Genomic DNA, 25,140 nt, shown 5'->3' with positions numbered 1-25,140 from the left:
AAAGGTAGCCCAAAAGCCTGTTACAGTGTATAAACAATATTAAGTAAGCCAGATTTGCTTACAATTCAGAACATAGGAGATTTCATATGTGAAACTAACTCAGATGACTTTAAGAGTTGAGAACAAAGAAATCAGTCCTCTGCTAAGGTGGGAAAAACAGAATTCTCCCATACGACAATTTAAAACTGCATGTGAGGCTAATCCTTCCAAATGCCAAGGAATTTCTACAGATCTCTAGCAGGTGTCCTTCAAGTCCACACAAAAGGACAGTGAGCAGTCAGTACTCACCAATATCACAAGCAAATTCGTAGATATGAGGTTTTTGTAACAGCCCTAACTGGCACATACAGGTAAGGGCGTTGAGAGCCTTAAAAATGACAAATTCTTCAGCATCACTGAGGCCTTGCTGTAGCAGAGGCTTTAGGATAGAAGAGCTCTGCCACCCAACATAGGCAGCAACACCTGAAAAACAAAACCAATGTTTAATGAGAATGCAGATCTCAGGAGAGGAATCATTTTATGTACCATTAAAAAAAACAACAATAAAATTAAGAACGGCAATCATATTGCCCAATGAAACCAGACAAAAGAAGCTACTTTAACAAATGATTCTATGTTTTTCTCCTACAACAAGGAAATCAATACAAAACTTGATTACCATGAGCTGGAGGCAAAAAAATTCAAATATCAAATGTGCATTAATATATTGCCCAAATTTCAAATTGTTCTTGAATACTTGCTGTAAAAACACGAATTCTGTCGATGGGACATGAGAATTTAGTGTGGCTGATTAAGTCAATAGCTGGAGAAACTCTAGGGCCATTCCTAAGGAAAACAAAGCCTAAGAATTCAGATTAGGACAACTTAGAAGGAAATTGCAACAAGTATAGCAGTATAAGAAATGAAGAATTCTATGGGTAGGAAATAAGCCTTGGATGTGAGAAGAAGCCTCAACAAAACATAAATGTAAGGGATCACTAATGAGCAGTCAGAACAGAAGTCTGCAATGCCAACTTTCCAATCTGAAAGGGTTTGTTTCTTAACTCAGGCCCATGATGAATCTTAATCAACCAGTGTTCATTAAGGTCCTAATACTGTGGTATTAGATAAGCGTTGAAGATACAAGTACAGAGAACACAATAAAGCCCACTCTTACAGAGCTCACATTTTAACAGCAAGGACAATAAGTGTATATAAGCATATACAGAAAATGAGCAGAATCAGAATGAAGCTAGAAACTGGACCTGTGACATCATGGTTTGGTGAACTCCCAGCTGGGGGCATCCCTCAGATTGTCTTCAGTCTGTAAGAGTCGCCCAGGGAGGTTTCCCCAGAATCACTCGACCAACATGTCCTAGACAGGACTTGACCCAGGCCTCTTTGGCTCTGAGGCTTGCTCTCTCTCTACTACATCATGCTGCCACCACAAAAAGAATACATTCAGATGAAAAAAAAAGGAGTTCAACATGAGGTTTGAGACGGAAGGCTGGGGCTGAGGAGGTCAGGAAAGGTGGTACTTAACTTACATCTGAAAGGAAGAGAGAAATGCCACAGAGGTGAGGAGGGCCTGCCCTCCAGGCATGGGGAATGGCCAATGCAAAGCGACAGGGACAGGAGATGAAGAGCCAGTGTGAGAAAGAGAGTGGGAAAGTAGGGTTCGTGTGATATCAGACAGGATATAGCTAGGGTAGAAAGGGAGGAGGTTCTACATCACCTTAGAAGCCATGCCTAAGGGATAAAGGTCAGACTAATGTAATCTCATGACATCATCATGGCTTAAATGTTGCCTATGCCTCGGACTGTCTGTTTGTTTTGCTTTTTGTAGGCAATTGGGATTAAGTGACTTGCCCAGGGTCACACAGCCAGTTAAGTGTCAAGTGTTTGGTCTGAGCCCGGCTTTGAACTCAGGTCCTCCTGACTTCAGGGCCGGTGCTCTATCCACTGTGCCACCTAGCTGCCCCCATGGACTGTCATTCTATCCAGGTAGGGCCTCAGTTTCCTTACCTGTAAAGTGGGGACATGACCAGAATTTCTACCTCACTCATACACTCATACAGTTGCTGAAGATAAATAAATGTCTATAACTCACTTTGAGAAATTTAAAAGTGCAATGTAAATGTCAGCAATTATTATTTCTCTCCTGTCTACTTCACCATAAGTCTCACAGAAACTTTAACATTATTTATTTTCCTAGACTATCAGGAGCTAAAATGTGAAGCTTCACAGTTTTCCATGACCTGACAACAACGTTTATAATCCAGTCCAGCTGGATTTCTGATCGGCATAAAAAATATTTTTAAACTTTTCAGTTTTAAAAGCACACGCCATTAATATGATGCGGCAACTGTAATAAAAGATAATAATGCTGCTAGCCACCATGTACATAGCGCAGCACTCACTCGGTGCTGGGCACTGCGCTAAGCGCTTTACAATCATTCATTCTCTCACTGGATCCTAACAACAGCCCAGGGAGGAGGGAGCTACTATTATACCTATTTAACAAATGGGGAAACAAAGGCAAATAGAGGCCAAGTGACTTGCCCAGGATCACACAACTAGCAAGTGTCAGGACACATTTGAACTCAGATCTTCCTGATTCCAGGCCTGTCACTCTGCACGATGGCGCCCAAGCTGTCTACCCTTCCCACCGGCCCCCCCCAGCATCCAATACTTGTGTATCTGTTCCATCTAAAATCCAGGACACTGGCACTTCCCTTTACGGCTGAAATGTAGACGCTATGCACTACGCTAAAATGGAGAGTAAATCAAAGTCCACAGCAGTGCACTGCAGTTTAAAATCATAAAGTAATGCCAACAAATCTTACAGTGGGGATAAGGAAACGTCCACCTGCTGTGGGGAAGAGTTCACAGCCCCTCAGCCACTAAACTACACAAATCTTCGTTCAGACAAAACCCTACAGTTTCCCATCTGTGCACACACAGCCGGCGGCATGGATGGCGGAGCAGATCAAACAGCTCTGACACCTGCTGACAACCTCTCACCCGCCTGTGCACTCGCCAGGACCATCACCCGCAGAGCGAGGCCAATCGCCTTATAGGGAATGTTTCCTAACTATGAAATCATATGTCCGTTCCTTCCCCCGAGGAAAAGTTCAAAAAAGGCTTCCATTTTCTTTCCAAGTACAGTATAGTGATGCCAACATGAACTTATCTATGAATCTCCAATTTCAAAGCATGTGGCCAATCAGATCCAAACAGAAAATGAAAAGTGAGCTGAAAGTCAACAGGGAACCAACAAATGTCGGCTCCTTTATTTTTACTCTGAGAACAATGATTCGTCCTATAGAATTGGGCAAATTCTTCAGTTTCACTTCTATACAAAAGACAAATAACGATGGCCTAGCAGAATTCCACTTCACAAGTGCTTAGTAAGGCCCTACTATGTGTGGGGCATTGCACTAGGTGCTGAGGATACCAACACAAAAGTGAGAAGTCCACGTTCTATCAGGGAACACACGTGCACGGGTTATCAAACCAAAGGCCATCTGAGAAAGATGAGAGCATTAAAACCGGGGGTACCAACACTCAAAGAGATGAGATCACACATCTCTCACAGCTATGGACAGGAGATACATTCTTAAGCAAACAAGGGACAGAGGGAATTTTAAAAGATAAAACTGATCATTTTGATTACATAAAACTGAAAAGCTTCTGCACAAAGAAAACTAATGCATCCGGGATAAGGGAAGCAGTTAAACGGGGGGAAAAATCTTTGCATCAAATTTCTCAGACAAGGGTTTAAATTTCCAAGTTATCTAGACAACCATAACAAACATATAAAACCAAAAGCCATTTCCCAATAGATAGGAGAAAAAAAGATATAAACAAACTGTTCTCAAAGAATTTAAACTATTAACTACATGAAAAAATATTCCATATCACTAATAAGAGAAAAACAAATGAAAACAACCCTGAGATCTCACCTCACACACAGAAAAATGGCAAAGATAAAGAAACATGGAAATGTCAGTGTTGGGGGAAGGAAACAGGGCTGCAAAGATAGGTACCAGAACGCGTTGCTGGTGAAGCTATGAATCAGTACAACCATGCTGGAAAGCAATTTGGAATAATGCAACTAAAGTGATTAAACTGTCCCTACTCTCCAACCCAAAGGTTTCACTACAAGTCTATCACAGTAGTCCGCATATACACCCAATATTTCCAGCAGCACTCTGTAAAGTAACAAAGAACTGGAAAAGCAGATACCCTTTGCCTGGAGAAAGCTTGACGGTAAGGGAATATCACGGTGCTGCAGGAAGTGACGGATATAATCAATACAGAGAAGCATGAAAAAACTTATGTCACTGAATTTGAAGGGAAGTAAATAGAGCCAAGAAATCAAAGTACACACCCAAGGACTACAATCATATCAACGGAGAGAACACCACCATGAAATAGTCACAAAAAGGGTCTGGAAGAGGGGGCAGCAGATGAGGCACTTTCAAGGGAATGAATCACCAAGAACGTATCAAGCACTGATCAGGTGCAAGGAACCACAGAATCAATATGGATAACCAACTGGACAGGGAGAACCCAAGAGGGAAAATTCAAAGATGATTCCAAGTCTGCAGCCTGAATGAGGGAGAGGCCATCGTTTTAAATAAAGTATGGAAGAGGGGGTGTCTTCCTTCTTCAACAATGAAAAATAACTCCTAAGTCACCAGCAGCTGCTTCTGTTGTGCACTCTGACTACAGGAGAATGGCCCCAAACTGTTTCCCACTCATTAAGAGGGAGCAGAAGGAAGAACGAAATGACCATCAGCAGTATTTTCTTCCAGTCCAGTAAGCAACACTAACCAGCTGTATAACCAAAGGCAAGTCACTGCACCTCTCTGTTCCTCATTCTCCTCATCTATAAAAAGGAGGCTTTAGACTAGACAACAAATCTATATATCTACCCTTAGCTCTAGAAATGCAGGGACACCTCCTGGCGTCAGATGAGAAGTAAAAGAAGCCAGAAAACAGTTCAAAGTTAAAAGAGACATTTTCTAACCTTACCCATGAGGGCCTCTGGCTAAATCCCACCCTAGATGGAGGCTTTATGAACATCTGCCTGTTCTTACTGCATTCACTGAAGCCTTACACAAAGGGCCAATGTCACTTCAATTCTGTATACAATCCAGACTGTCAATAGGAGATGGACAAAAAGGGGGCCCAGAAGGGAAGCAGAGGGCTAGCCCGTGGTCAAGAGCACACAGTGCTGGGCAGGGAGGAAGCCAGCACTGAGGACAAAGGCAGAAGGAAACTGAGACTTTAGACTTCCACCTAGCTACAGTCACCAATTCTAAGCCATTCATATATGTGTGTGCGTGTACACACACATATACACACACACATAAACATACACATACACGTAATCAAAGTCAGCTCTCATTTAAGCCAAGTCAGTTAACCCTTGTAGTAAGATCAATGTCTTTCAGGAAAGTTTTCCATCGATGTTTTTTACTAGCACGGAGGTGACTTTGGGTTCCCAGAGCACCACAGATGTAGGGCTAGAAAAGACCTGAAAGGTCACCCAGCCCAACCTGCTCATGGTAGTTTTTAAACGAGTATCTTGTATTTCTCTCACCTTCATTTCTGCAGGTACCTTCCCGTTGTACCCAGTAGTTATCCCTTAATACTGAAGGGTACAAAAGAGAAAATGGCTGTTCATTAAGACCAACACAAGCCACACCTGACAACACACATGATATTCCACACTCTTAGAACCCTGCCTCTGCACACAAGAGAAGGGAATCCGTTGGCTTCTTCCATTCACTCTTAACTCTTCTCCAAAGTCAGCCTTGGTTATTATAATCACAGGGCACATAGTTTCCCTTTTTTGTTCTTCCCAAATGAGGAAACTGAAGCTTCTCAAGGGTTATGCCAGGGAAGCACAAGGTCAGACACCCAATTAAGCTGGATAGACCCTGAGCTAAGGACCAGTCACATCTTTCATCTGAGGACCGTCTAGCTAACTTGTGAGTGGCCAGTCTCAAGAAAGCTGGCAACCAGGGAATGATGACAATTCACCATGACCCTCTAATAAAGCTCTGCAGGCAAATCACAGAGCTTTCAAAGTGGCCCCCACATAACACCAGTTTTAAATCATTTAAATCATTCATCCCTTATAATCCCTCAATAAATCTTTGGTTGCCTGACTGACTTCATTCTGCTTACTATTACTAGCACACCTCACCAGGCAACGAAAAGGAAAGAAATCAATTCCAACCAGGGAATTTTTGACAACTGGAAAAATATCAGTTGCTCACGGGCAGGCTGAGCCAATATAATAAAGATGAAAATTCTACCTAAATTAATTTACTTATTCAGTGCCATACCAATCAAACTACTAGAAAAAATAACACAATTCATCTAGAAGAACAAAAGGTCAAGAATATCAAGGGAATTAATGAAAAAACATGTGAAGGAACATGGCCTAGCCATACCAGATCTCAAACTGTACTATAAAGTGGTATACTCATGAAAACAACTAGGTACTGGCTAAGAAATAGAGTGGTGAATCAATGGAATAAATCAGGTACACAATACACAGTAGTAAATGACCATAACAAACCAGAGTTTGATAAATCCAAAGACACAAGCTTTTGGGCCAAGAACTCACCACGTGACAAAAACTGCTGAGAAAACTGGAAAACAATGTGGGAGAAACTAGGTATAGACAACATCTTACACCATATACCAAGATAAGGTCAAAATGGGTACATGACTTAAACTTAAAGGGTGATACTATAAAAAAATGAGAATAGCAAGGAATAGTTCACCTGTCAAATCTATGAAAAAGGAAGAATTTATGACCAAACAAGATAGCATTACAAGAAGCAAAATGGATAATTTTGACTATATTAAATTAAAAAGTTTTGTACAAACAAAACCAATACAACCAAGATTAGAAGGAAAGCAGAAAGCTGGGATAAAATTTTTACAGCAAGTATCTCTGATAAAGGTCTCATTTCTCAAATATATAAAGAATGGAGTCAAATTTATAAGAATACAAGTCATTCCTCAATTGATAAATGGTCAAAGGATTTGAATAGGCAGTTTTCAGAGGAAGAAATCAAAGCTACATATAGTCACATGATAAAAATGCTTTAAGTGGGGCAGGTAGGTGGTGCAAAGGATAGAGCATCGGCCCTGAAGTCAGGAGGACCTGAGTTCAAATCTGGCCTCAGACCAAACACCTGACACTTACTAGCTGTGTGACTCTGGGCAACTTACTTAACCCCAATTGCCTAAAAAACAAAATGCTTTAAGTCACTACTGATTAGAGGAATGCAAATTAAAACAACTGTGAGGTACCACCTCATACCTATCAGATGAGCTAATAAGACAGAATAAGAAAGTCATAAATGTTGGAGGGGATGTGGGAAAATTGGGACACTGATGCACTGTTGGTAGAGTTGTGAACTGATCCAACCTTTCTGGAGAGCAATTTGGAACTATGTACAAAGGGCTATAAAACTGTGCATACCCTTTGATTCAGCTATACCACTACTAGATCTGTATTCCAGAGATATCCCAAAAAAGGGGAAAAGACCTAATTGTACAAAAATATTTATAGCAGCTCTTTCTGTAGGGGTGAAGAAGTGGAAATTGAAGTGATGGCCATCAACTGGGGAGGCTGAACAACCTGTGGTACATGATGGTAATGAAACACGATCGTGCTATTATGAAATGACGAGTAGAAAGATTTCAGAAAAACCTGGAAAAGACTTATACAAACTGATACAGAGTAAAGTGAACAGAACCAGAAGAACATTGTACACAGTAACAGCAATACTGTATGATGACCAACTGTGAATGACTTAGCTATTCTCAGCAATACAATGATCCAACTCAATTCTTAAGGACTCGTGATGAAAAATGCTGTCCATCTCCAGAGAAAGAACTGATGGAGTCTGAATGCAGATCAAAGGATACTATCTTTCATTTTTTTGATGGGGGTTTTTTTGGTCTGTCTTCTTTCACAACATGACTAATATGGAAATATGTTTTGCATGACTGCACATGTAAAACCTATATCAATTTGCTTACTTTCTCAGGGAGGAGGCAAGGAGGGAAGCAAAGGAGAGAATCTGGAACTCAAAATTTTTAAAAATGAATGTTAAAAATTGTTTTATATGTAATTGGGGAAAAAAATTATTCAAAAAAATTAGTGGCTACAGATACATGATACTAAGTAGCAAAGAGGGAACTCAAGGCCAGAGAAGCCTAATCCAGCAGAAAAAATCATAGAGGAGGCTTTATCAACTCAACCACAGCTGGGAAATAGAGAAACGAAGAATGTGCCTCCTGCAGAGAAATCTGCAAGTGCACTTCTGGAATTCTGACACAGGTTAATTCAAACCCAAATACTCAGAGACAAAAAGTGCACGTACTCTTTTCAATGATTAGGCACAAAGACCAAGGCAGCCACTCACCATTTCAGAAATGGCTTTTCTGAAACTTAACTGAAGCCATAACTACTGTGAAAGAGAAAAATTACTGCTCACTAAGTCACACTGCTAAGGGTGGAGTGACGTAAGTACAGGAGAAAACAGGAAGACAGCGGCCTTTGCTTATCTGGAGGTCACGCAGTGGAGGGACAGTTCCGGCCTAGCCCCAGAGGCCAGAGCTGGAAACAAGGGAGACTTACGCGAAAAAGCCTTAGTAATCAGAGCTATCCAAAAGCAGAACTGCAAGTGTATCCAGCACAAGGGGGGCTAGTCCAGGAGTCCTGAGCACATTTTGTGTCATTGGACCCTCTGGCAGGCTGGTGAAGCCGAGGGAGACCTCTTCTTAAAATCAAGCTTTCGAACACAAAATAAAGTGCATGAAATTGCAAAGGAAATCAACTATACTGAAAAGTTAATCAAGTCCCAGGACCCCGGTTTGAGGCTCCTGAGACTTAATGAAAGTCTGAAAGTCTTCCTGAAAGTCTCCTGAGACTCTGGCCCCCTGATTCTTTAAAACCACAGTGCTCCTCAAAACAGTTTTTAACATGTTTTATCATCACATACTTAAAATAAGAATTACATGGATGAAAATGTCCACATGAGCACACAGACCTCAAGTATGATGGTAAAAGATTCCAGATGGGCATTACCACATTTCAAGAAGCTGCGGCTGGCCAGGGAGCCAGAACTGGGAAATCCTGGCTCTGCCCCTTAGCAGCCAGCTGACCTTGGGCAACCTCTGTAAGCTCTCCAGGCCTCAGCTTCCTCATCTGCACAATAGGGGGACAGGACTGGTTGGGTTCTAAGGTCCCTTCCAGCTCTAAAGTGCTGATCCTGCAATATCACAGATTAAATTACATTTTAAAGATGAATTATAAAAGCAGAGTCAAAAACATACCAACAATGCTGTCAAAAAAAGCGCCCCGGAGATGCCAATCGTTCTTATCATTGAGGAAAGTGATCATGTGAGACAGTAAGACGTCGTTAGCCTTCTGCCGTCCAAAGAACACACACAGACGTGTGATTCCATTTTCCATCAGGGTTTGCTTCACAATATTTTCTGGGTCGCTCAGCAAGGTGACAACTTTCTGCTGGACCATTTCATGTAAAGCCTGGAGTTCTGCAAAAGGATTAAAAAGGAGTCAGTATTTGTGGGATCATAAAAACCCTTCTTCTTGCTACCTCACAAGAGTAAATTAAACTACAACACTGCCAGCAGCTGGCTCCCCAACTGATTTCTGATAATAAATGTTTCTCAGAATCCCAAGCTCTGAGTTGGCAGAAATGTGATCAAAAGATAAATGAAAAAATATCCTACTTAACAAATATTGCAAACATAATCATTATCCCAACTGACAAACGTCCATTTATAAGGATCAGGAAACAAAGGGAAAATACAGGTAAGGATATTTGCATATGATAATTCAATCAGGAAATTAATGAAATATTGGCTTAATTTGGGGAATAATTTGATGTTCAAGTTCAATTAAAAAAAAAAAAACTGGGGCAGCTAGGTGATGCAGTGGATAGAGCTCCTGCCTTGGAGTCAAGAGGACCTGAGTTCAAATCTGGCCTCAGATACCTGACACTTAATAGCTGTGCGACCCTGGGCAAGTCACTTAACCCCAATTATCTCACCAAAAAAACCCAAAAAACAAAACAAAAACAAAAAAGATTCCCACTCTCTTCATCTTAACCCCCTGACATCATCTCTTACTCCCTCCTCCTTTCCCCCCAGTCGCTGACCCTTCTCTTCTACGTGTGCAATCAATCCCATTCTCTCACGACTTCTCCAGCAACTACACCCTCAATCCTCCCAACTTTAGCTATTACAATCAATGTCTCCCTATTAACTAATTCCTCCCTAACTACCCCAACTGTGCCCAAATCTTCCCTGTTCTTAAAAAAATCTTCACTAGACCATACTATCTCCTCAATCTATCATCCTACATCACTCCTTAATTCTCAGCCATTCCTAGAAAAAGCTGCCTATGCTTGCCTCCACCTCCTCCTCTTTCACTCATTCCTCAACTCTCTGCAACCAGGATTCTGACCTCATCACTCAACAATCATTTCTTCACTGCCAAATCCAACAGTCTTCTATGAGTGCTCATCCTTCTTGACCCATGTACTGCATTTGACACTGATGACCACTTTCTTCTCCTAGACATTTTCTGCTCTCCAAATTTCTCTCTCTGCTTTCAGGTTCTGTCTGACCTTTCCATTACCAGCTTAGCCTCCACTTCATGCTCTGTAACTCTGGGTATTCCCTAAAATTGTGTCCTAGGCCCTCTTCTCTCTCTATACTCTTCCTCTATGACCTCCATCAGCTCCCATGGATTTAATAATCATCTCTACGTAGATAATTCACAGACCTGTACATCCATCCCTAATATCTCCCCTGACCTTTACTTCTGTATCATCAACTGTCTATTCGACCTTTCACACCAGATATCCCAGAGACCTCTCCAAGCAACATGCTTAAAACAGAACTCATTCTCTCTTCTTCCAAACCCACCCCTCTTCTGAACCGCTGCAGTCACCCAGGTTACCAATCTCAGCTTCAATCCTCAGCACTCTGACCCTCAAGCACTCTCCACCCATCAAAACGATTGCCCAGTCTCGCCATCCCTACGCCCGGGACAGCCCTCTACCACGTCAGTCTGGGCCTTCAATTCCTCTTGCCCAGACTAATCAATCTCTCTGCTGCAAGTCCCCCCACAATTCAATCTGTCCTCCACCGAGCAGCCAAAGGGATTTGTCTGAAGTGCAGATCTGACCGTGCTACTCCCGTCTCAATCAATTCCAGTAAATACCCATGGCCCTGGAATCAAATGCATTTAAACTCCTCCATTTAGCATCTAAAGCCCTTCACAACCTGGCCCCAACCAATCTTTTCTGCTGGCCACACACAAAGACATACACTCACTCAGACACACTCACACTCTCACCCTCTCTATCTCCAAGCTTCTTTCCCTCGTGGCTGCAATGTCTGCTCCTCTCAGCTTGGCTTCACCAAATTCCTCTCTTCCTTCAACACGCAGCTTAAGTCCTCCCTTCTACTGAAAGCCTTTCCTGATCCCATCCTCCACTACTACAACTCTCTCCCAACTATTGTATGTGACAGTACATCTATGATAGTATATTCTGTATATATTCATTCCACATCTATTTATATATGTACATGTCATCCTCAATAGAATGTAAGCTCTATCAGAAGGGTAAACTGTCTCATTCTTTGTATTCTCAGTTCCCAGCACAGTGCTTGGCACTTAATCAACACTTCATAGATGCTTGCTGATTCATCAATTTTCTACCTAGAGCTTTTCATTTATTCCCAAAATAATAGTATTTCCACACTGTCTCATAAAAAAGCCTTATGCAGTCATACAATTCAGGACTCTCTTATTCATCCAGCCCTTAATCTAGTTCAAAGATCACTGGACCTGGAGTTACAATGATCACTTCTGGTCATTAACTGGTGGCTCTATTTACTGTCTGTATGGCCTTGTATACATCATATAACCTCGACTGGGTTAGTCGAGTTTCCTCAGTTTCCTCATCTGTAAAACGATCAGGTGACCTCTAAAGTCCTCTCGAGCTCCACACTCTAGAAGTCTACACTTCTTCGGGTGATTCTGAATCCTTTCATTCATTTGATATTTGGAGAGCATCTACTCTACCCACGACACTTAAGTGCTATGATGGGTGCTAGGAGGAAAAAGCAGGATCCTGGACCACAGGGAGCCTTACAATAGTTACTGCACAGAGAAAAGGGACCAATTCTGAAAAGGAAGTTCCCCGAGAAGCCATAAGAGGAAGGCTTCATTATTTACAATTTAAGACCATCACAATACACTTAAGTAAGGGGACCAAAGTTAAGATTTTTCAGCTACTATTAAATCATGCAGGTTTAAAGACAAAAGAAATGTTGATACAATTAAAATTTCCACAGAGGGAAAAATGTGTGTGTGTGTGAACATATACACATACAGACATATATTGAAAATATGTAAAAATTGGAATCTGAACGTCAGATTACCGAGCATAGTCAAAGTTTGGTCACAGTGTAACTGGCAAGAGAGCAAAGGAGAGAGTGTGTTCACTTCCCAGCTTTGTTTCTGACTTTCCTCATCCTGGCCAGGCCTGACTTGGTTGACCACTCCAAAAGGAACGGCAATGAGAAAGTGAAAGCCATGTTACCTGTGTCATAATTTTCACTGGGATGTGTAACTTCATCTAATTCTTCACTATTTGGGTCATTTTCCATATTGAGATTTTTCAGCTGTACCAACTCCAGGAATCTCAGAGCTGTTTCTGCCAGTAATGCTATGTTTTCTATAAGATGAAGAAGAACAATGAGAAAACAATAATCCTTATTAAAACAATGATCCTTATTAACATGTGCTTACATCTGAATACTTTTCATTCTGACCACCCCATCATCCCTTCCAAAAAATCCTAAGTCTTATAACTAAGAAAAATGTTCAAGTTTTGTAATGCATTCTCAAAGTAACTGAGTTAGTCAAACTTCCAATTACCAACCTCATAATATACAATTTAGTTATTTTCAAAACTATGAACCTTAGAATGCAATATCCTTTCTTAACCTAACCCCCACTGCTACATGTACATACTCCAAAAAGCTACCACAAACAACGTTATCGATAAAGCTTGCATTAACACATCATTCTGGGTGCCACCCTAAAATCTGCTCTGCTCCACACAGGGCCCACCAACCAGTCCCTCTGACTAGGACAGCTCAGCCCTGGTACCCAATCTATTCCTCAGCAGGCTTGTTAAGTATCTTCACAGACTCTCCAAGGAGAACCACCATCTCTGGTTAGATCTTAGCTAAGAAGAGAAGTAGGGAGGAAAGAGCTACAGCTGCTTATCTCTCCTCCCAGCAATCAGGGGACTCTGTGACCCTTATCTACCCCCACCTCATTTCATGGATTAGAAATGTCAGAGGTCACACAAGGACTTGGCAGTTCTCCTCCCCAAAGGCCTGTTAGTGTACCAGCTCCGCCCCGCCCACTCCAGCCCCACGAATGTCAGCACCATCATCTAGACAGAGGTGCCCGGACATGTCTCTTCCATTTATGATACCACTGCCATATGTATCTAGTGTATCTGGCCACTGGACCCAGATGGCTCTGGAGGAGAAAGTGAGGCTGTGACTTTACACAGGCTTCCCTCACTTAAATCCAATTCACTTACACTTCACCTCCCTGATGTCATGGTCCTTTTCGATTATGAGGGACAAACAGGGAATAGCTGCCCCTTGCCATGGCTTTTCACCCAAAGTCATGTTTTCTCAAAACAAATTAATGGGGGCAGCTAGGTGGCACAGTGGATAGAACACTGGGCCTGGAGTCAGGAGGACCTGAATTCAAATCCGGCCTCAGACACATAATACTCACTAGCTGTGTGAACCTGGGCAAGTCACTTAACCCCACTGCCTAGCCAAAAAAACAAACAAACAAACAAAAAAACAAATTAATGATATTAGGTAAAGGTAATGCTTTTTCTTGCCTAAGAGCATCCTCTTTGCATGGGCTTACCTGATGAACAATATCTTGATTAAATACAGAGTCACTAGATTATTAAAGATGGTATTACTAAATTAGCCGTTTACACTTTACTTGCTTCCCACTTTAACCAACACCTGACAGACCTCACTGACTTGGCATCGCTGGAGAAGGATGCATTTTCCAGGCTCACTTGAGGTTTAGCACTTCCATTTTAGCCTCCTGATAAGACTAAAAAGTACTATACATTTCCATGACTTAGTAAACAGCAAATACTGAATACCGTGTATATATTTTTGTGTTAAAGGCCAAGGGTTGTAATGAGTATCAACTATTGCACCGTGCTACATAACAGGATGAAGCACTGTTGGCCCAATTAACACGTGGAACACGTCTTAACTGTACAATCCTAAGTCTTCAAAGCCGTCCCACAGCCAGTAGGTCTTGGCAGGGCCAATGGACTTTTTGGGGCCAATGCCACATGGTCAGTAATGCTGGCTCCTGTGTGCACACTAGAATGATTACACTTGTTCTGTTTCTTGGGTCTTCTAGGTGTGGCCTGATGTCTTTGACACTGACCTTGGGGGATTTGTCTTTGCCCTCTACTTGGTGTTGTTTGGTTTACCATAACATAAGTTATGTTTGATAAGTAAATCAGTTAATTTATTTATCTACTTCAACTAATCCTGTATTATATAAATATGTAACTGATAAAGATTAGTTGGTATATCTGTGGGTTCTTATTTCGGTCCTAATGCCATTCACCCCACAACACAGTATCTGCTGGGCTTCACACACAGAAAGCAGCACTGCCATTTATCTGGCAGCAGTCACAGGTGGTCAACTCACCATTGGCAAGAAAAAACCTCAAAAAGCCCTTGTTGGGGAGCATGCCCCAGAATCTCACACAGCGGCAACAAGTAACACAGCACAATTCACATTGGCAAATCCTTTTCAATGACAATACCACACTTATTGTGTACATACTAACCAGAGAATTAAACACACTCTCTTACATCCACTAGATTATCACACAGACACATATGATTAGTTTTGTATTGCTAAGAAATCCTTCATGCTGAAATGAATGTTTCCAGAATTCATGTAAGTCTGTTTTTGGGGTGAGATGAACAGTTAATCATTCAACTCAAGGTGGGGCTAAGTGAGCCTCCACTGAGGCCAGGAAACCAATAAAGTGCATTTACTCATCATCAAACAGACAGAAAAAAGAAGCCATGTCCAGGAGCTCCAATCTTAGTCAAGCTAAGTTACTCTAGTAGGGACACTGAGAACTTCAAGACACAAGGGGGTTCCCAAGGGTTCTCTACTTCAAAACTCCAAAGGTTCCACAGGGAGCTTCTACAGCTCCCTCTAGGCCACATCCCAACCCCTCTACCAATCAGCAGATGGTCTATGTCGAGATGCTACGACTGATAAACTCATCACTGTGCAGTCACCCTGTTAATGCACTCCTCCATACTTCGCTAGGCCTCTCCACACCCAAAGGTCCACGTGGTCAAAGCCTTCCAGCTTGGCAGGACCTGCTAGGATGGACACTCCACGAGAAGGGCCTCAGTGAACTCCAGCTCACCTCTATACCATTCTGATGCATTTCAGTAAAATGTTACTGCATGTTAATGGGGAACCATTAATTCTCATTTCAAGTTACTCAAATCCAGTTGTCAGATTTTCATTTGTAATCCCTATGAAATTTTAAGAATCTGTTCTATGCAATCATCACTGGCTACTTCTGAAAAATGTTAAGAGTATAAAGGTACACAGAAGTCATTAGAGTTGTAACCTAATAACGTAATCTCAAAACTCCTTTTCAATATACGTGACACTAATGTTATATGTCAAAATTAAATTCCCACTAAAATTGAAGAGACTTATGTAAGAGTCACAGTCACGAACTCACAAAAATGCTTTTAAAATCATTAGTCGGAGGATAAACTTACCAGCATACGCAAGCCTGACAATGGTCGCTTCATCTTGAGCCAAATGGGCTATTCCTGGCAAAATGTACTCTGGATAGATATTGATATCATTGCGGGGCACCTCTTTGACAAGAGCCAGAACCTTGGTGAGTGTCCGCACAGCTTCTGCCCTCACCCTAGGCACAGAGTCATTGCTCAAATGCAGAAGATACGGCGTGATGCGATCCAGAAGAATTTCCACACTTAACCTTGGGGCCAAGTGGAGGATGAGCTCCAAAGCAGCCAGCTTGGAGTCACAGGACTTGAGGGTCTGAAGACAGGAAGTTATGACAGACACCAAAATCACCAGCCCGTTCTCCTTCGTCTCGCCCTCGGCTTTTTCTGTTTGATCGTGACCACAGAGATTGTGGACAATGTTATCCAGATCCTTCCTTATGACCAGAATACGCTCATCGGCAGAGAGGAACGTCTCCTTGGCAAACTGGGCCATGTAAGGCTGGAGGAACGTGTAAAATATTTCAGGGAAAGCACTGCCGCGCTGCTGCTTTAAGTAATCTTCTGCCTCTAAACGTTTATCAGGCTCACGATGGATCATCTGGGTCACCTGCACCGAGCATGAATGAATCAAAGGCCATGGAGACAGGAGGTTAGAAGTCCTAATAAAACTAAGATAAAAATAGCATGAGCAACTTTGCAATTTTATGATGGAAATTCATAACCGAGAATCCTCAGAGCAATGCAGCAGCTGAGGGGAAGTCTAAGTTAATGTGCCCCTGCCCACATCAACAGGCCTGAGCATACCACAGGCCCAGAGAACAGTGCAAGTGATACCACAGCGACCTTGAGTCACTGCACTGGACAGTACACTGATCAATATATATATACATCAATGATAAATGAGTCATCCAAATTGCCACCTGGATCTCACTGGACCAGCCATAGATAACTGGGAGGTCAAAAACTCAGCAAGATGAAAATGGGGATAATAACAGCACCTACCTCTCAGGTTCTTGTGAGGATGAAATGAACCAGTATTTGTAAAGCGCCTGGCACAAGTTAGGTGGCACAGAAATGCATGCCACTACACTGTTATTATCATTCCCTCAGGCTGAATGAAGTAGTGACTTCTCTTTTGACTAAATTCCCTAGGCTGTGATATGGTTAGTGGTTCTGTCTCCTCAACCCACTGGACGATCCCAGAATGAGGAGAAGCTGTATTCTGTTAACTGGTGTCCTCTCATGCCTACCTCTGCTCTCCCCTAGTTTTTGTTTTTTTTGGTAAGGCAATTGGGGTTAAGTGACTTGCCCAGAGTCACACAGCTAATGAGTGTTACGTGTCTGAGGCCGGATTTGAACTCAGGTCCTCCTGACTCCAGGGCCGGTGCTCTATCCACTGCGCCACCTAACTGCCCCCTCCCCTAGCTTTTAAGACTAAGCAACAAGGGGTGGTGTCTGTGTCTGTGCCTCATTTCCTACGTTTCTTCTCTCCTTTTCCTCACTGATTGTAACTCAGGGAGGAACTGAAGGACACCAAGAAAATTCAGGTAAAAGAGCACTGTGTGAGAAATTCAGTCAAACAGGCTCGGGGCCTAAGATGAGAAGGAGAAGGCTTCAGTCAGTTTCCGCACAGTAAACGCCAACTCTCTGTGGCTCAGAGGCTTTTGTACCCAATTCCAGATTTAGACCGTTCCAGATAAATGACAACACCAGGTGTTTGATGACCAGGTTAAAGTGCTATCACTATAACAAGAATTTTAAGATGTCTTTCTAAAACATACTTATCACAGACTTCCAATTTCCAGCTAACCACACTTACCAAATCTCTGATGCTACGGTCTTCAATTTTGTTTAGCACTTGTTCAGGGAAAAAATGTCCATTTCTATAAGCCAAAAGCTGGGATAAGTCGAACAGTGGGACCCCTTCGGTAAATAGCTCAGCTATCACACAACCTGGGAAACATAAGACGTAACCTCTACAGCGAAGGAGATACAACAGAAACTAAATCCAACACATTTTATCCACACAGAGTAAACATTTCAACAAATTCCTAGAACTCAAATACAAAGTAAGTAAAATGAATTACTACTGATAATATTAAGAGCTGCGGTTTACAGAGATGGCATCTTACATCCATTATTCTATTTCAGGGTCACAAAAAGACACAAATAGGTACTATAGGTACTATTGTCCCCATTTTACAGATAAGTAAACTGAAGCTCCAAGAGGGTCTGCAACTGTCCCAAGGTCCACAAGTAACACCGAACCATACAGTGTTGATCAAATGGAGAGAAATCTGATTTTCAAAGGTTCATAGGCAGTGTAGTACAGTGAAAAGAACCTTACATTTGAAGCCAAAGAACCTGAGTTCAGAACCCAATTCTGGTACACCCAGTCCCTGTGTAAATATTAATTCGCTGAATTGGGCAATTTGTTCATTTATAAAATAAGGCGAGTGGCTAAGATGATCTAAGATCTCACAATCCTCAACCTAGGACCCCAAACGCACAAAGTCTCATTAATCCTTTCTCCCACTGTAAGGAAGGAGACAGGAATCTAGGAAAACTATTTTCCTACCATTACACTAAAAAAAAAAAACTGTCTGAGGTTAATCAATTAAAGGTCACAGGCGACCTTCCATCAAGGAAACACTGCTGATAAGGCAGCACGTGCTACTCACCTCAAACTTGTGCAAGACCCAACAACCCAAGAACTGCCAAGTGACCCATGTTCCCAAGCAGGCAAGGATGTTTCCTTGAATCACAATATGCACTCAAACAGGCTTAAAGAAGGCCTTAAAAATAGCTTTCCAATTCTATTTAGTGGCTTTCATTCACAGAACGGAAGCCCACAACTGCTTTGTTCCCATCTACGCAGTGTAGGTTTTGAGGGGTTGGTTTACTGGAGAGTTTTGTGGTTGTGTGCAAAGGGAGAAGTCTGCGGAAGGAATTTATATTCACTTTATGGAATCCATCAGTGCTCTCTATGCTCTTTCAAGATTGCCAGCCACTCACAAAGTTTGGGACTTATGTGTCTTGGATGACAGCCTGAAGGATACAAATATCTGCCTCAAATCGGCAGAGAGGAGCCATTAAAATGGACTGACGACCTAGAAAAACGGCACTCAACTTCCAAAATGCTGAAGTATTTAGAGAGGCCACATCCAAAACATCTGAATTACTGATCTCTTTCACGAAGACGGCAGGAATGCTGCATGACACAAGCCAAACAATGTAGGCCCATACAGCAGGAAAGAAAATGGAAGCCTAGGAGAGGAGGTGACTATGAAATAATTGATGAGGTCTAGAGGTTTAGGGGTGCTGGGACCCCAAAATCACAACACACAGGTCTTGCCCGAAAGAAATCAACTCAAGATTTCTTTCAGCCAAAGACAAGGTTTATTAGAACATCCGTCATATTGGGCAGACTCTTAAGGAATCTGAGCACCTGTGAGCTATTGGCTAGATTGTAAAAATCTGAGCAGTGGCTAGATTATAAGAATCAGAGCATCTTAATGGAGACAAGATGGACCTTATATACAGAAAGACTATGGGAGAGATCTAGGAGTGGCCAAGTAGTCTATGAGGTAACAGAATTCCAGGGACCTGGATCACCTGGCCTAGGGAGAATGGAGCCTAGATAGGACCAAGGGTGGGAAGTGGACTGGGGCCATAGGGAGGTAAAATAATGGAGGGCTAGACTAGGTTAAGGGTAACAGACTTGGGAGATTGGGCTTGCCACAAGGAAAGGCCAATTGATGGAATTATGGCCTCAGGAGAACTCCAGAGACCTCCCTGATCAAGTGGGAGAACTCAAGAAGAATCCCTTAGACAAATGGGACCCAAATTCTTTTAGGGGTAAGGGGTAAAGGTCTCGGCTTGGGCCCATACCCCATCGATAATGTCTACAAAAAGAAGTCTACAAGATAATGGAATGCTAGATTTAGGAAGGACCTCTTGAAGATTAAAAATGATTAATTTTGGAAAGAATTTTGAAAGGTATTATTTCTACAAGTGGAAGCCATTATGTCGCTACCCCTCCCCCAAGAAGTGAGAGAAATGAGACAGGTTCAAAAAGAATTCACATAAATACACTGGTCAGAAATCCACAGAAGATTAAGAAAAACCAGAATGTTACCACAAGACAGACACACTTATGAAATTAATATGATAGTGTATAACCTTCCTAAATATCCTTCGGTGTCACTATCAGGGACAGAAGAGTGGGCTGGACCAAGCATAAGAAGGATCCAGAATAACAATATTTAAATCATTCCATACCAAAGGAGCTGTGGGCATGAGCTCTACAAATATATTTGTGGGATGCACAAATGCACTACAATCTTAATAAATTTCCTAACTAGTTTAAAACTGGCTTCAACTTCTTTAGGAAAAAGAACTCAAATAGATTAAACTCATATATAATATGTAAACTTATGGAAAGACCTAAATAAAACAAAAAACAAACAAATATGGGCATTTTTGTCTAAAACAACCAATACTCAATTTACAGTGTGTCTGCAACAGTGGACTTTTGGTAAAAATATAGTGACTTCATATAAGTGCATCGAGTGCTGGATTTGGAGTCAAAAAGACCAGAGTTCAAATCCTGCATCAGATATTTACTAGTCGTGTGACTCTTGCAAAGTCATTTAACTTCTCTTTGTCTCAGTTTCCTCACTTATAAAATGGGGACAATACCACCTCCTCCCCGGGTTGTTGCGAGGACCAATGAAATAACTCGTGTAAAGCTCTTGGCAAACCTTAAAGTGCCATAGAAATGCAAGCTATTAATGCCAGTGGCATCTATTGGCAAGAGTGTTGTCATGCCAATTAATTTCTCAAGATCTAACCAATTAAAGCAATGCAAGTCATCACTGCAATGGGAGGTGGGAGAACAGGAGAAGTATCGTTCACTTAGCATATTTCAGCAACTCAAATACATACCTGCTGAAAAGATGTCCATTGCACGCTTCAGCTCCCCTCTTGTCCTCTGGTTGCTGTTCGTCAAGTCCACTAAGGGGGTGGAAGGATCTTTCATGCATTCTAACTCTGTGGCAAACATGCCGCCATCCACAAAGCGCTCAGGAGCTATATAGCAAGTTCTCCTCCGCGATGTGTCAAAAAAATAGTTGAAATCAGCAGGGTTGTCTTCTGGAAGATAAGTAGGTTTAAAACTGGCAAAGTCTGTTAGAAGAACCCAATTCCAACTGGTTACCATGACATTTTCAGTTTTGATGTCCCCATGACGGACCCCAGATTTGTGAGCTTGGTCCACAGCAGTCAAGATTTGGAAAGCAATCCACCGCTTTTCAATATTATTTAAGAATGGACGGGTACTGATTCGATCATAGAGGTTGTCTCGGACGTACTGCCTGAAGAGCAGAGCTGCTTTTTCAGATGTTTTTTCTGTGGCCCTCTGGAACGGCAAACAGTTCTGGGCTGAATTAAGCCTTATTTTCAGCTCTTCCAGCTCCTGTTTATAGCTAGTTAAAGGTAATGTTGGATCCTGAATTGCAAATACCTTCACCACCACCAAACCTTCTCTGTGCTTGGCTCGAGCAACTTTAAAAAACCGAGTACTCCCAAGGCTTTTGTCATATTCAAAATCATGAATGTCTGAAAAATAGCTGTCCACAGAAAGGATCTGGGAGGGGGCGATGCCAGCCAGCTGGTTTCCCATAATGACAGAATCTCCGTCAATATCGTCCAGATGATACCTACAAAAAAAGACAGATGAAAAAGATGGCAGAGGAGGTAATTACATTCCTTTACGTGTCCCTCCTGTTTTTTAAGAAATAAATGGACTAAATGCTTTCACTGAGATTGGCAGAACCTCAAGTTATTCTCTATGTTCAAGATGCTCTTATCTGAAAATGGTCCATCACGAAGATCTAGCCATCTGGGAAAATAAAGTGAAATAAAGCCATTTTAAGCAGTAAGCTGAAAATATTAAGAATTTACATTTCTTGATTTAAAAAAAACTCAATTCAAAAAATATTTACTTAGCATCTATCATAAGCTCATTGCTGTGGCCAGGCATAAAAAAGAAGCATCACCCTACCCTAGAGGAAAAAAAAGAAAAACACACAACACTAACACACTTTCTCATTTTATGCAAGTAGTCAGCTGAACTGCCACAAAGGCAGGACAAAAAAGGCTAGCCATCTTAGCCCAACACAGTGAGAAGATTGGGAGTCACAAAATCTGGTTTCAATTCACTAAATGCCTACATGACCATGGGTAAATCACTTCCGCTCTCAGTTTCTTCACCTGTACAAATGAAGGGGTTGAACTAGACCTCTAAGTTTCTCCTAGCACTACATCTACAATCCTATCTGTTATACTAGACCAGGGGTGGGGAACCTGAGGTCATATGTGGCCTTCTAGGTCCTTGGGTGCAGCCTTTTGACTTAGTCCAAGTTTTATATAACAAATTCTTTTATTAAGGGTATTTGTTCTGTGAAGTTTGGATTCACTCAAGAGGCCAAACTTGAGGACCTAGAGGGCCATATGTGGCCTGGAGGCCATAGGTTCCCCACCCCTGTGCTAGACCTAACTACAGAACTTGAATTACATTCTCACATAGCTCTTCTTAAATGTGCATCAAAACACTTGGTGTATTAAGAGAATGTGCTGGATTTGGATTCAGAACACCTGAGTTCTGTTACTTAACAGCCAGTGGCAGCCAACTAAATCAGCAACAACTGGACCTCAGAGGCTAAGATATAGCCAATGTCTGGAACTGGATGCCACACAGACTTCTTAAACTCCAGAAGTGAACTCATTCTTCTTCCCCATAACCTCCCCCACCCTCCAAACTCCCCTATTACTGTCAAGGGCACCACCAGCCACTCAATCATCCTGGCTCGAAACCTGGACGTCACTCCTGACTCCTTGCCTACATCTACTATGTGACCAGGTCCTGGTGATTTCACCTTTGTGACATTTCTCATGTGCCCCTGGTGAGACCACCTGATGCAGACCCCCACCATCTCACCGAAGCTATAGTCTGCTCACTGGCCTCTGTCACAAGTCTCTCCCAACTCTGGTCCACCCTCCACTGAGCTGTCAAACTGATCTTCCTAAAGTACAGCTCTGACCATGCCACACACCCCGAACACTACCATTCAATCAATTCTGAGGCCCCCCATTACCTCCAGGATTATCTCCAATTTGTCCTGTATCTATCTTGTTTGTACATCTTGTTGTTTGAATGCTGGTTCCCCATCAGACTGTGAGCTCTTTGAGAGAGCATGGATTGTCTTTTTGTATCCCCAGTGCTTAGCACAGTGCCTGGCACATAGTAGGTGCTTAATAAATGCTTAATGACTCCAGTATTAAATACAAAATCCTCCCTTTGCAATTCAAAGCCCTTAACCTGGCCATTCCTAGGTTTCCAGTCTTCTCACACCCTGCTCCCTCCCATCTGCAATCCAAAGACCCTGGCTCCTCAATGTTCCTCACACAAGACTCCATCTCTCCAGTCTGTGCATTTTCACTGGCTGTCCTGATGCCTGGAATGCTTTCCCTCCTCAGCTTTGCTTCCTGGCTTCCCTTGAGTCCCAAATAAAATCCTACTTTCTACAAGAAGCCTTTCTCAATCCCCCTTAATCTTAGTTCCGTGCCTCTGTTGACTGATTATTACGTATTTACCCTGTAGCTTGTACATAGTTGCTTGCATGTTATCTCCTCCATTAGATTGTAAGCTCTTGGAGAGCAGGGCCTGTCTTTGCCTTTCTTCGTATCCCTAGTGCTTAGCACAGTCCCTGACACAGAGAAAGCACGATAAAAGCCTGATGACCAGCCTAACCCAAGTTTCATTTCCTTCGACCATAAAATGGGGATAAATAATAGCTGCAATACCTACCTCACAGGGCTGTTGTGAGGATCAAATGAGATAAGCTTTGTAAAGTGCTTTGTAAACCATAAAGTCCTCTATAAAAGGTCATGAGGCTTCCATTCCACAATGGGGAGAGAAGGGGGAAGCAGAGAAGAATCTTGGCCAAAGCTGCTAAAATTAAAGCAAAAATAAAACAAAAGGAAACTAGTAAACCACGATGGCAGCTGCTGCCAGACTCTGCTGTGGTTGACTTGCCCCCCCCCCCCAAAAAAGAGAAAGAAAACCAAAACAAGACTCAGGTTCTCAACTGAGCTAAACTCCCCAGTTTTGAAGAGCAGAAAAAAACGAGCAGATTCTCAGGAAATTAAGAGGCCAGTGTATCAAGGGCTAGGGCAGGGGTGGGGACCTGCAGCCTGGAGGTCACCTGTGGTCGTTTATTAAGGGGATTCGTTCTGTGAAGTTTGGATTCAAAGGGACGCACCTGAGGACCCAGAGGACCACAGGTGGCCTCGAGGCCGCAGGTTCCCCATCCCTGCCGGGAGACCATCCTCCAGGACCAGAGTTGAGGGGGAAGAGGAAGAGCCCTGAAAGGTGGGGGCGGGGGAGAATGGGGGGGGGGGGAGGAGGAGGGGGGGGCAGCCCCGGGGGGAAAATCCTAGCGAGTGGCGCGAGAAGCGGGTCGGGGGGGCTGGAGGGAGGAAACCAGTGGGGGCGGGGACGAACCAGCTAGGTGATAGCCTAGCTTGGGGGGAAGAGGACAGCAGTAAGAACCTGTCCTGGAAGTTGGGGGGGGAGGGTAGGACCTGCCCTGAGGCGCGGAGGCCTGGGTGAGGGGCTGTCGAGAACGAGGGGAGTCTTTACCCCGGGGGGGGGCCCGGAGGAGGGAGTTGGGGAGGGGGACAGAGGGACCATCCCCCCTGCCCCGGGCCCGGCCCAGCCCACCCGCCCCATCTCGCCCCCGGACCGGCCTCCACCAAGCCCACCTCGCTGCGTGCGGCCGGAGCCCCGGGCGGCGGGACGGACGGACGGACAGTCGCGGGGTCCGGCCCACGGACGCCCCGGCACCTCCCACCCCCGGCTCCCCAGCGGCTGCGCCAAGACCCGCAGCCCGCGGGGAAATCGACCGGTTAGACCTCACTTCCGGGACGCTGCGGAAGTGACGTCAGGGAAAGGCGGAAGCGCTCCGAGGTGCCTCGGTTGCTAGGAGACGAGGAAGGCGGAAGACGCTGAGAGCTCGGGACCATCCACCAAGCAGCGCGTTTATGAAATGCCTCCTGAGCCGGCCTTACTGGGACTAAGACAAACAATCCCTGCCCTCAAGGAGCTTACATTCCAACCTCTTGAGACAACATTTACATAAGCAGGTAGATATCCTA

General features: G+C 43.1%; 1 protein-coding gene across 4 annotated transcripts in view; it reads right to left on the bottom strand.

Moving 5' to 3' along the window:
* Window positions 1-24,805, bottom strand: part of PIK3R4 (phosphoinositide-3-kinase regulatory subunit 4) — a 68,031-nt gene extending 43,226 nt beyond the window's left edge. Inside the window, exons 1-8 of one of the 4 annotated variants that reach the window (XM_027872301.1) lie at window positions 24,748-24,795; window positions 23,792-23,935; window positions 20,869-21,641; window positions 17,741-17,874; window positions 15,946-16,528; window positions 12,660-12,794; window positions 9,355-9,576; window positions 289-462 (exon numbers count right to left, since the gene is read on the bottom strand). In XM_027872301.1, coding sequence (XP_027728102.1) covers window positions 289-462; window positions 9,355-9,576; window positions 12,660-12,794; window positions 15,946-16,528; window positions 17,741-17,874; window positions 20,869-21,604 — 1,984 coding nt within the window. In that variant the 5' untranslated portion in view covers window positions 21,605-21,641; window positions 23,792-23,935; window positions 24,748-24,795. Of the gene's footprint in view, window positions 1-288; window positions 463-9,354; window positions 9,577-12,659; window positions 12,795-15,945; window positions 16,529-17,740; window positions 17,875-20,868; window positions 21,642-23,791; window positions 23,936-24,747 lie in introns of those variants that run through there. The other 3 variants (XM_027872302.1, XM_027872303.1, XM_027872304.1) reach the window with 3 other exon arrangements.
* Window positions 24,806-25,140: the final 335 nt, after the last annotated feature.

This window comes from Vombatus ursinus, unplaced genomic scaffold (genome assembly GCF_900497805.2).
Source record: "Vombatus ursinus unplaced genomic scaffold, bare-nosed wombat genome assembly UNPS02014799.1, whole genome shotgun sequence".
NCBI classification, from domain to species: domain Eukaryota; kingdom Metazoa; phylum Chordata; class Mammalia; order Diprotodontia; family Vombatidae; genus Vombatus; species Vombatus ursinus.
This window is presented reverse-complemented; position numbering and strand designations above follow the sequence as displayed.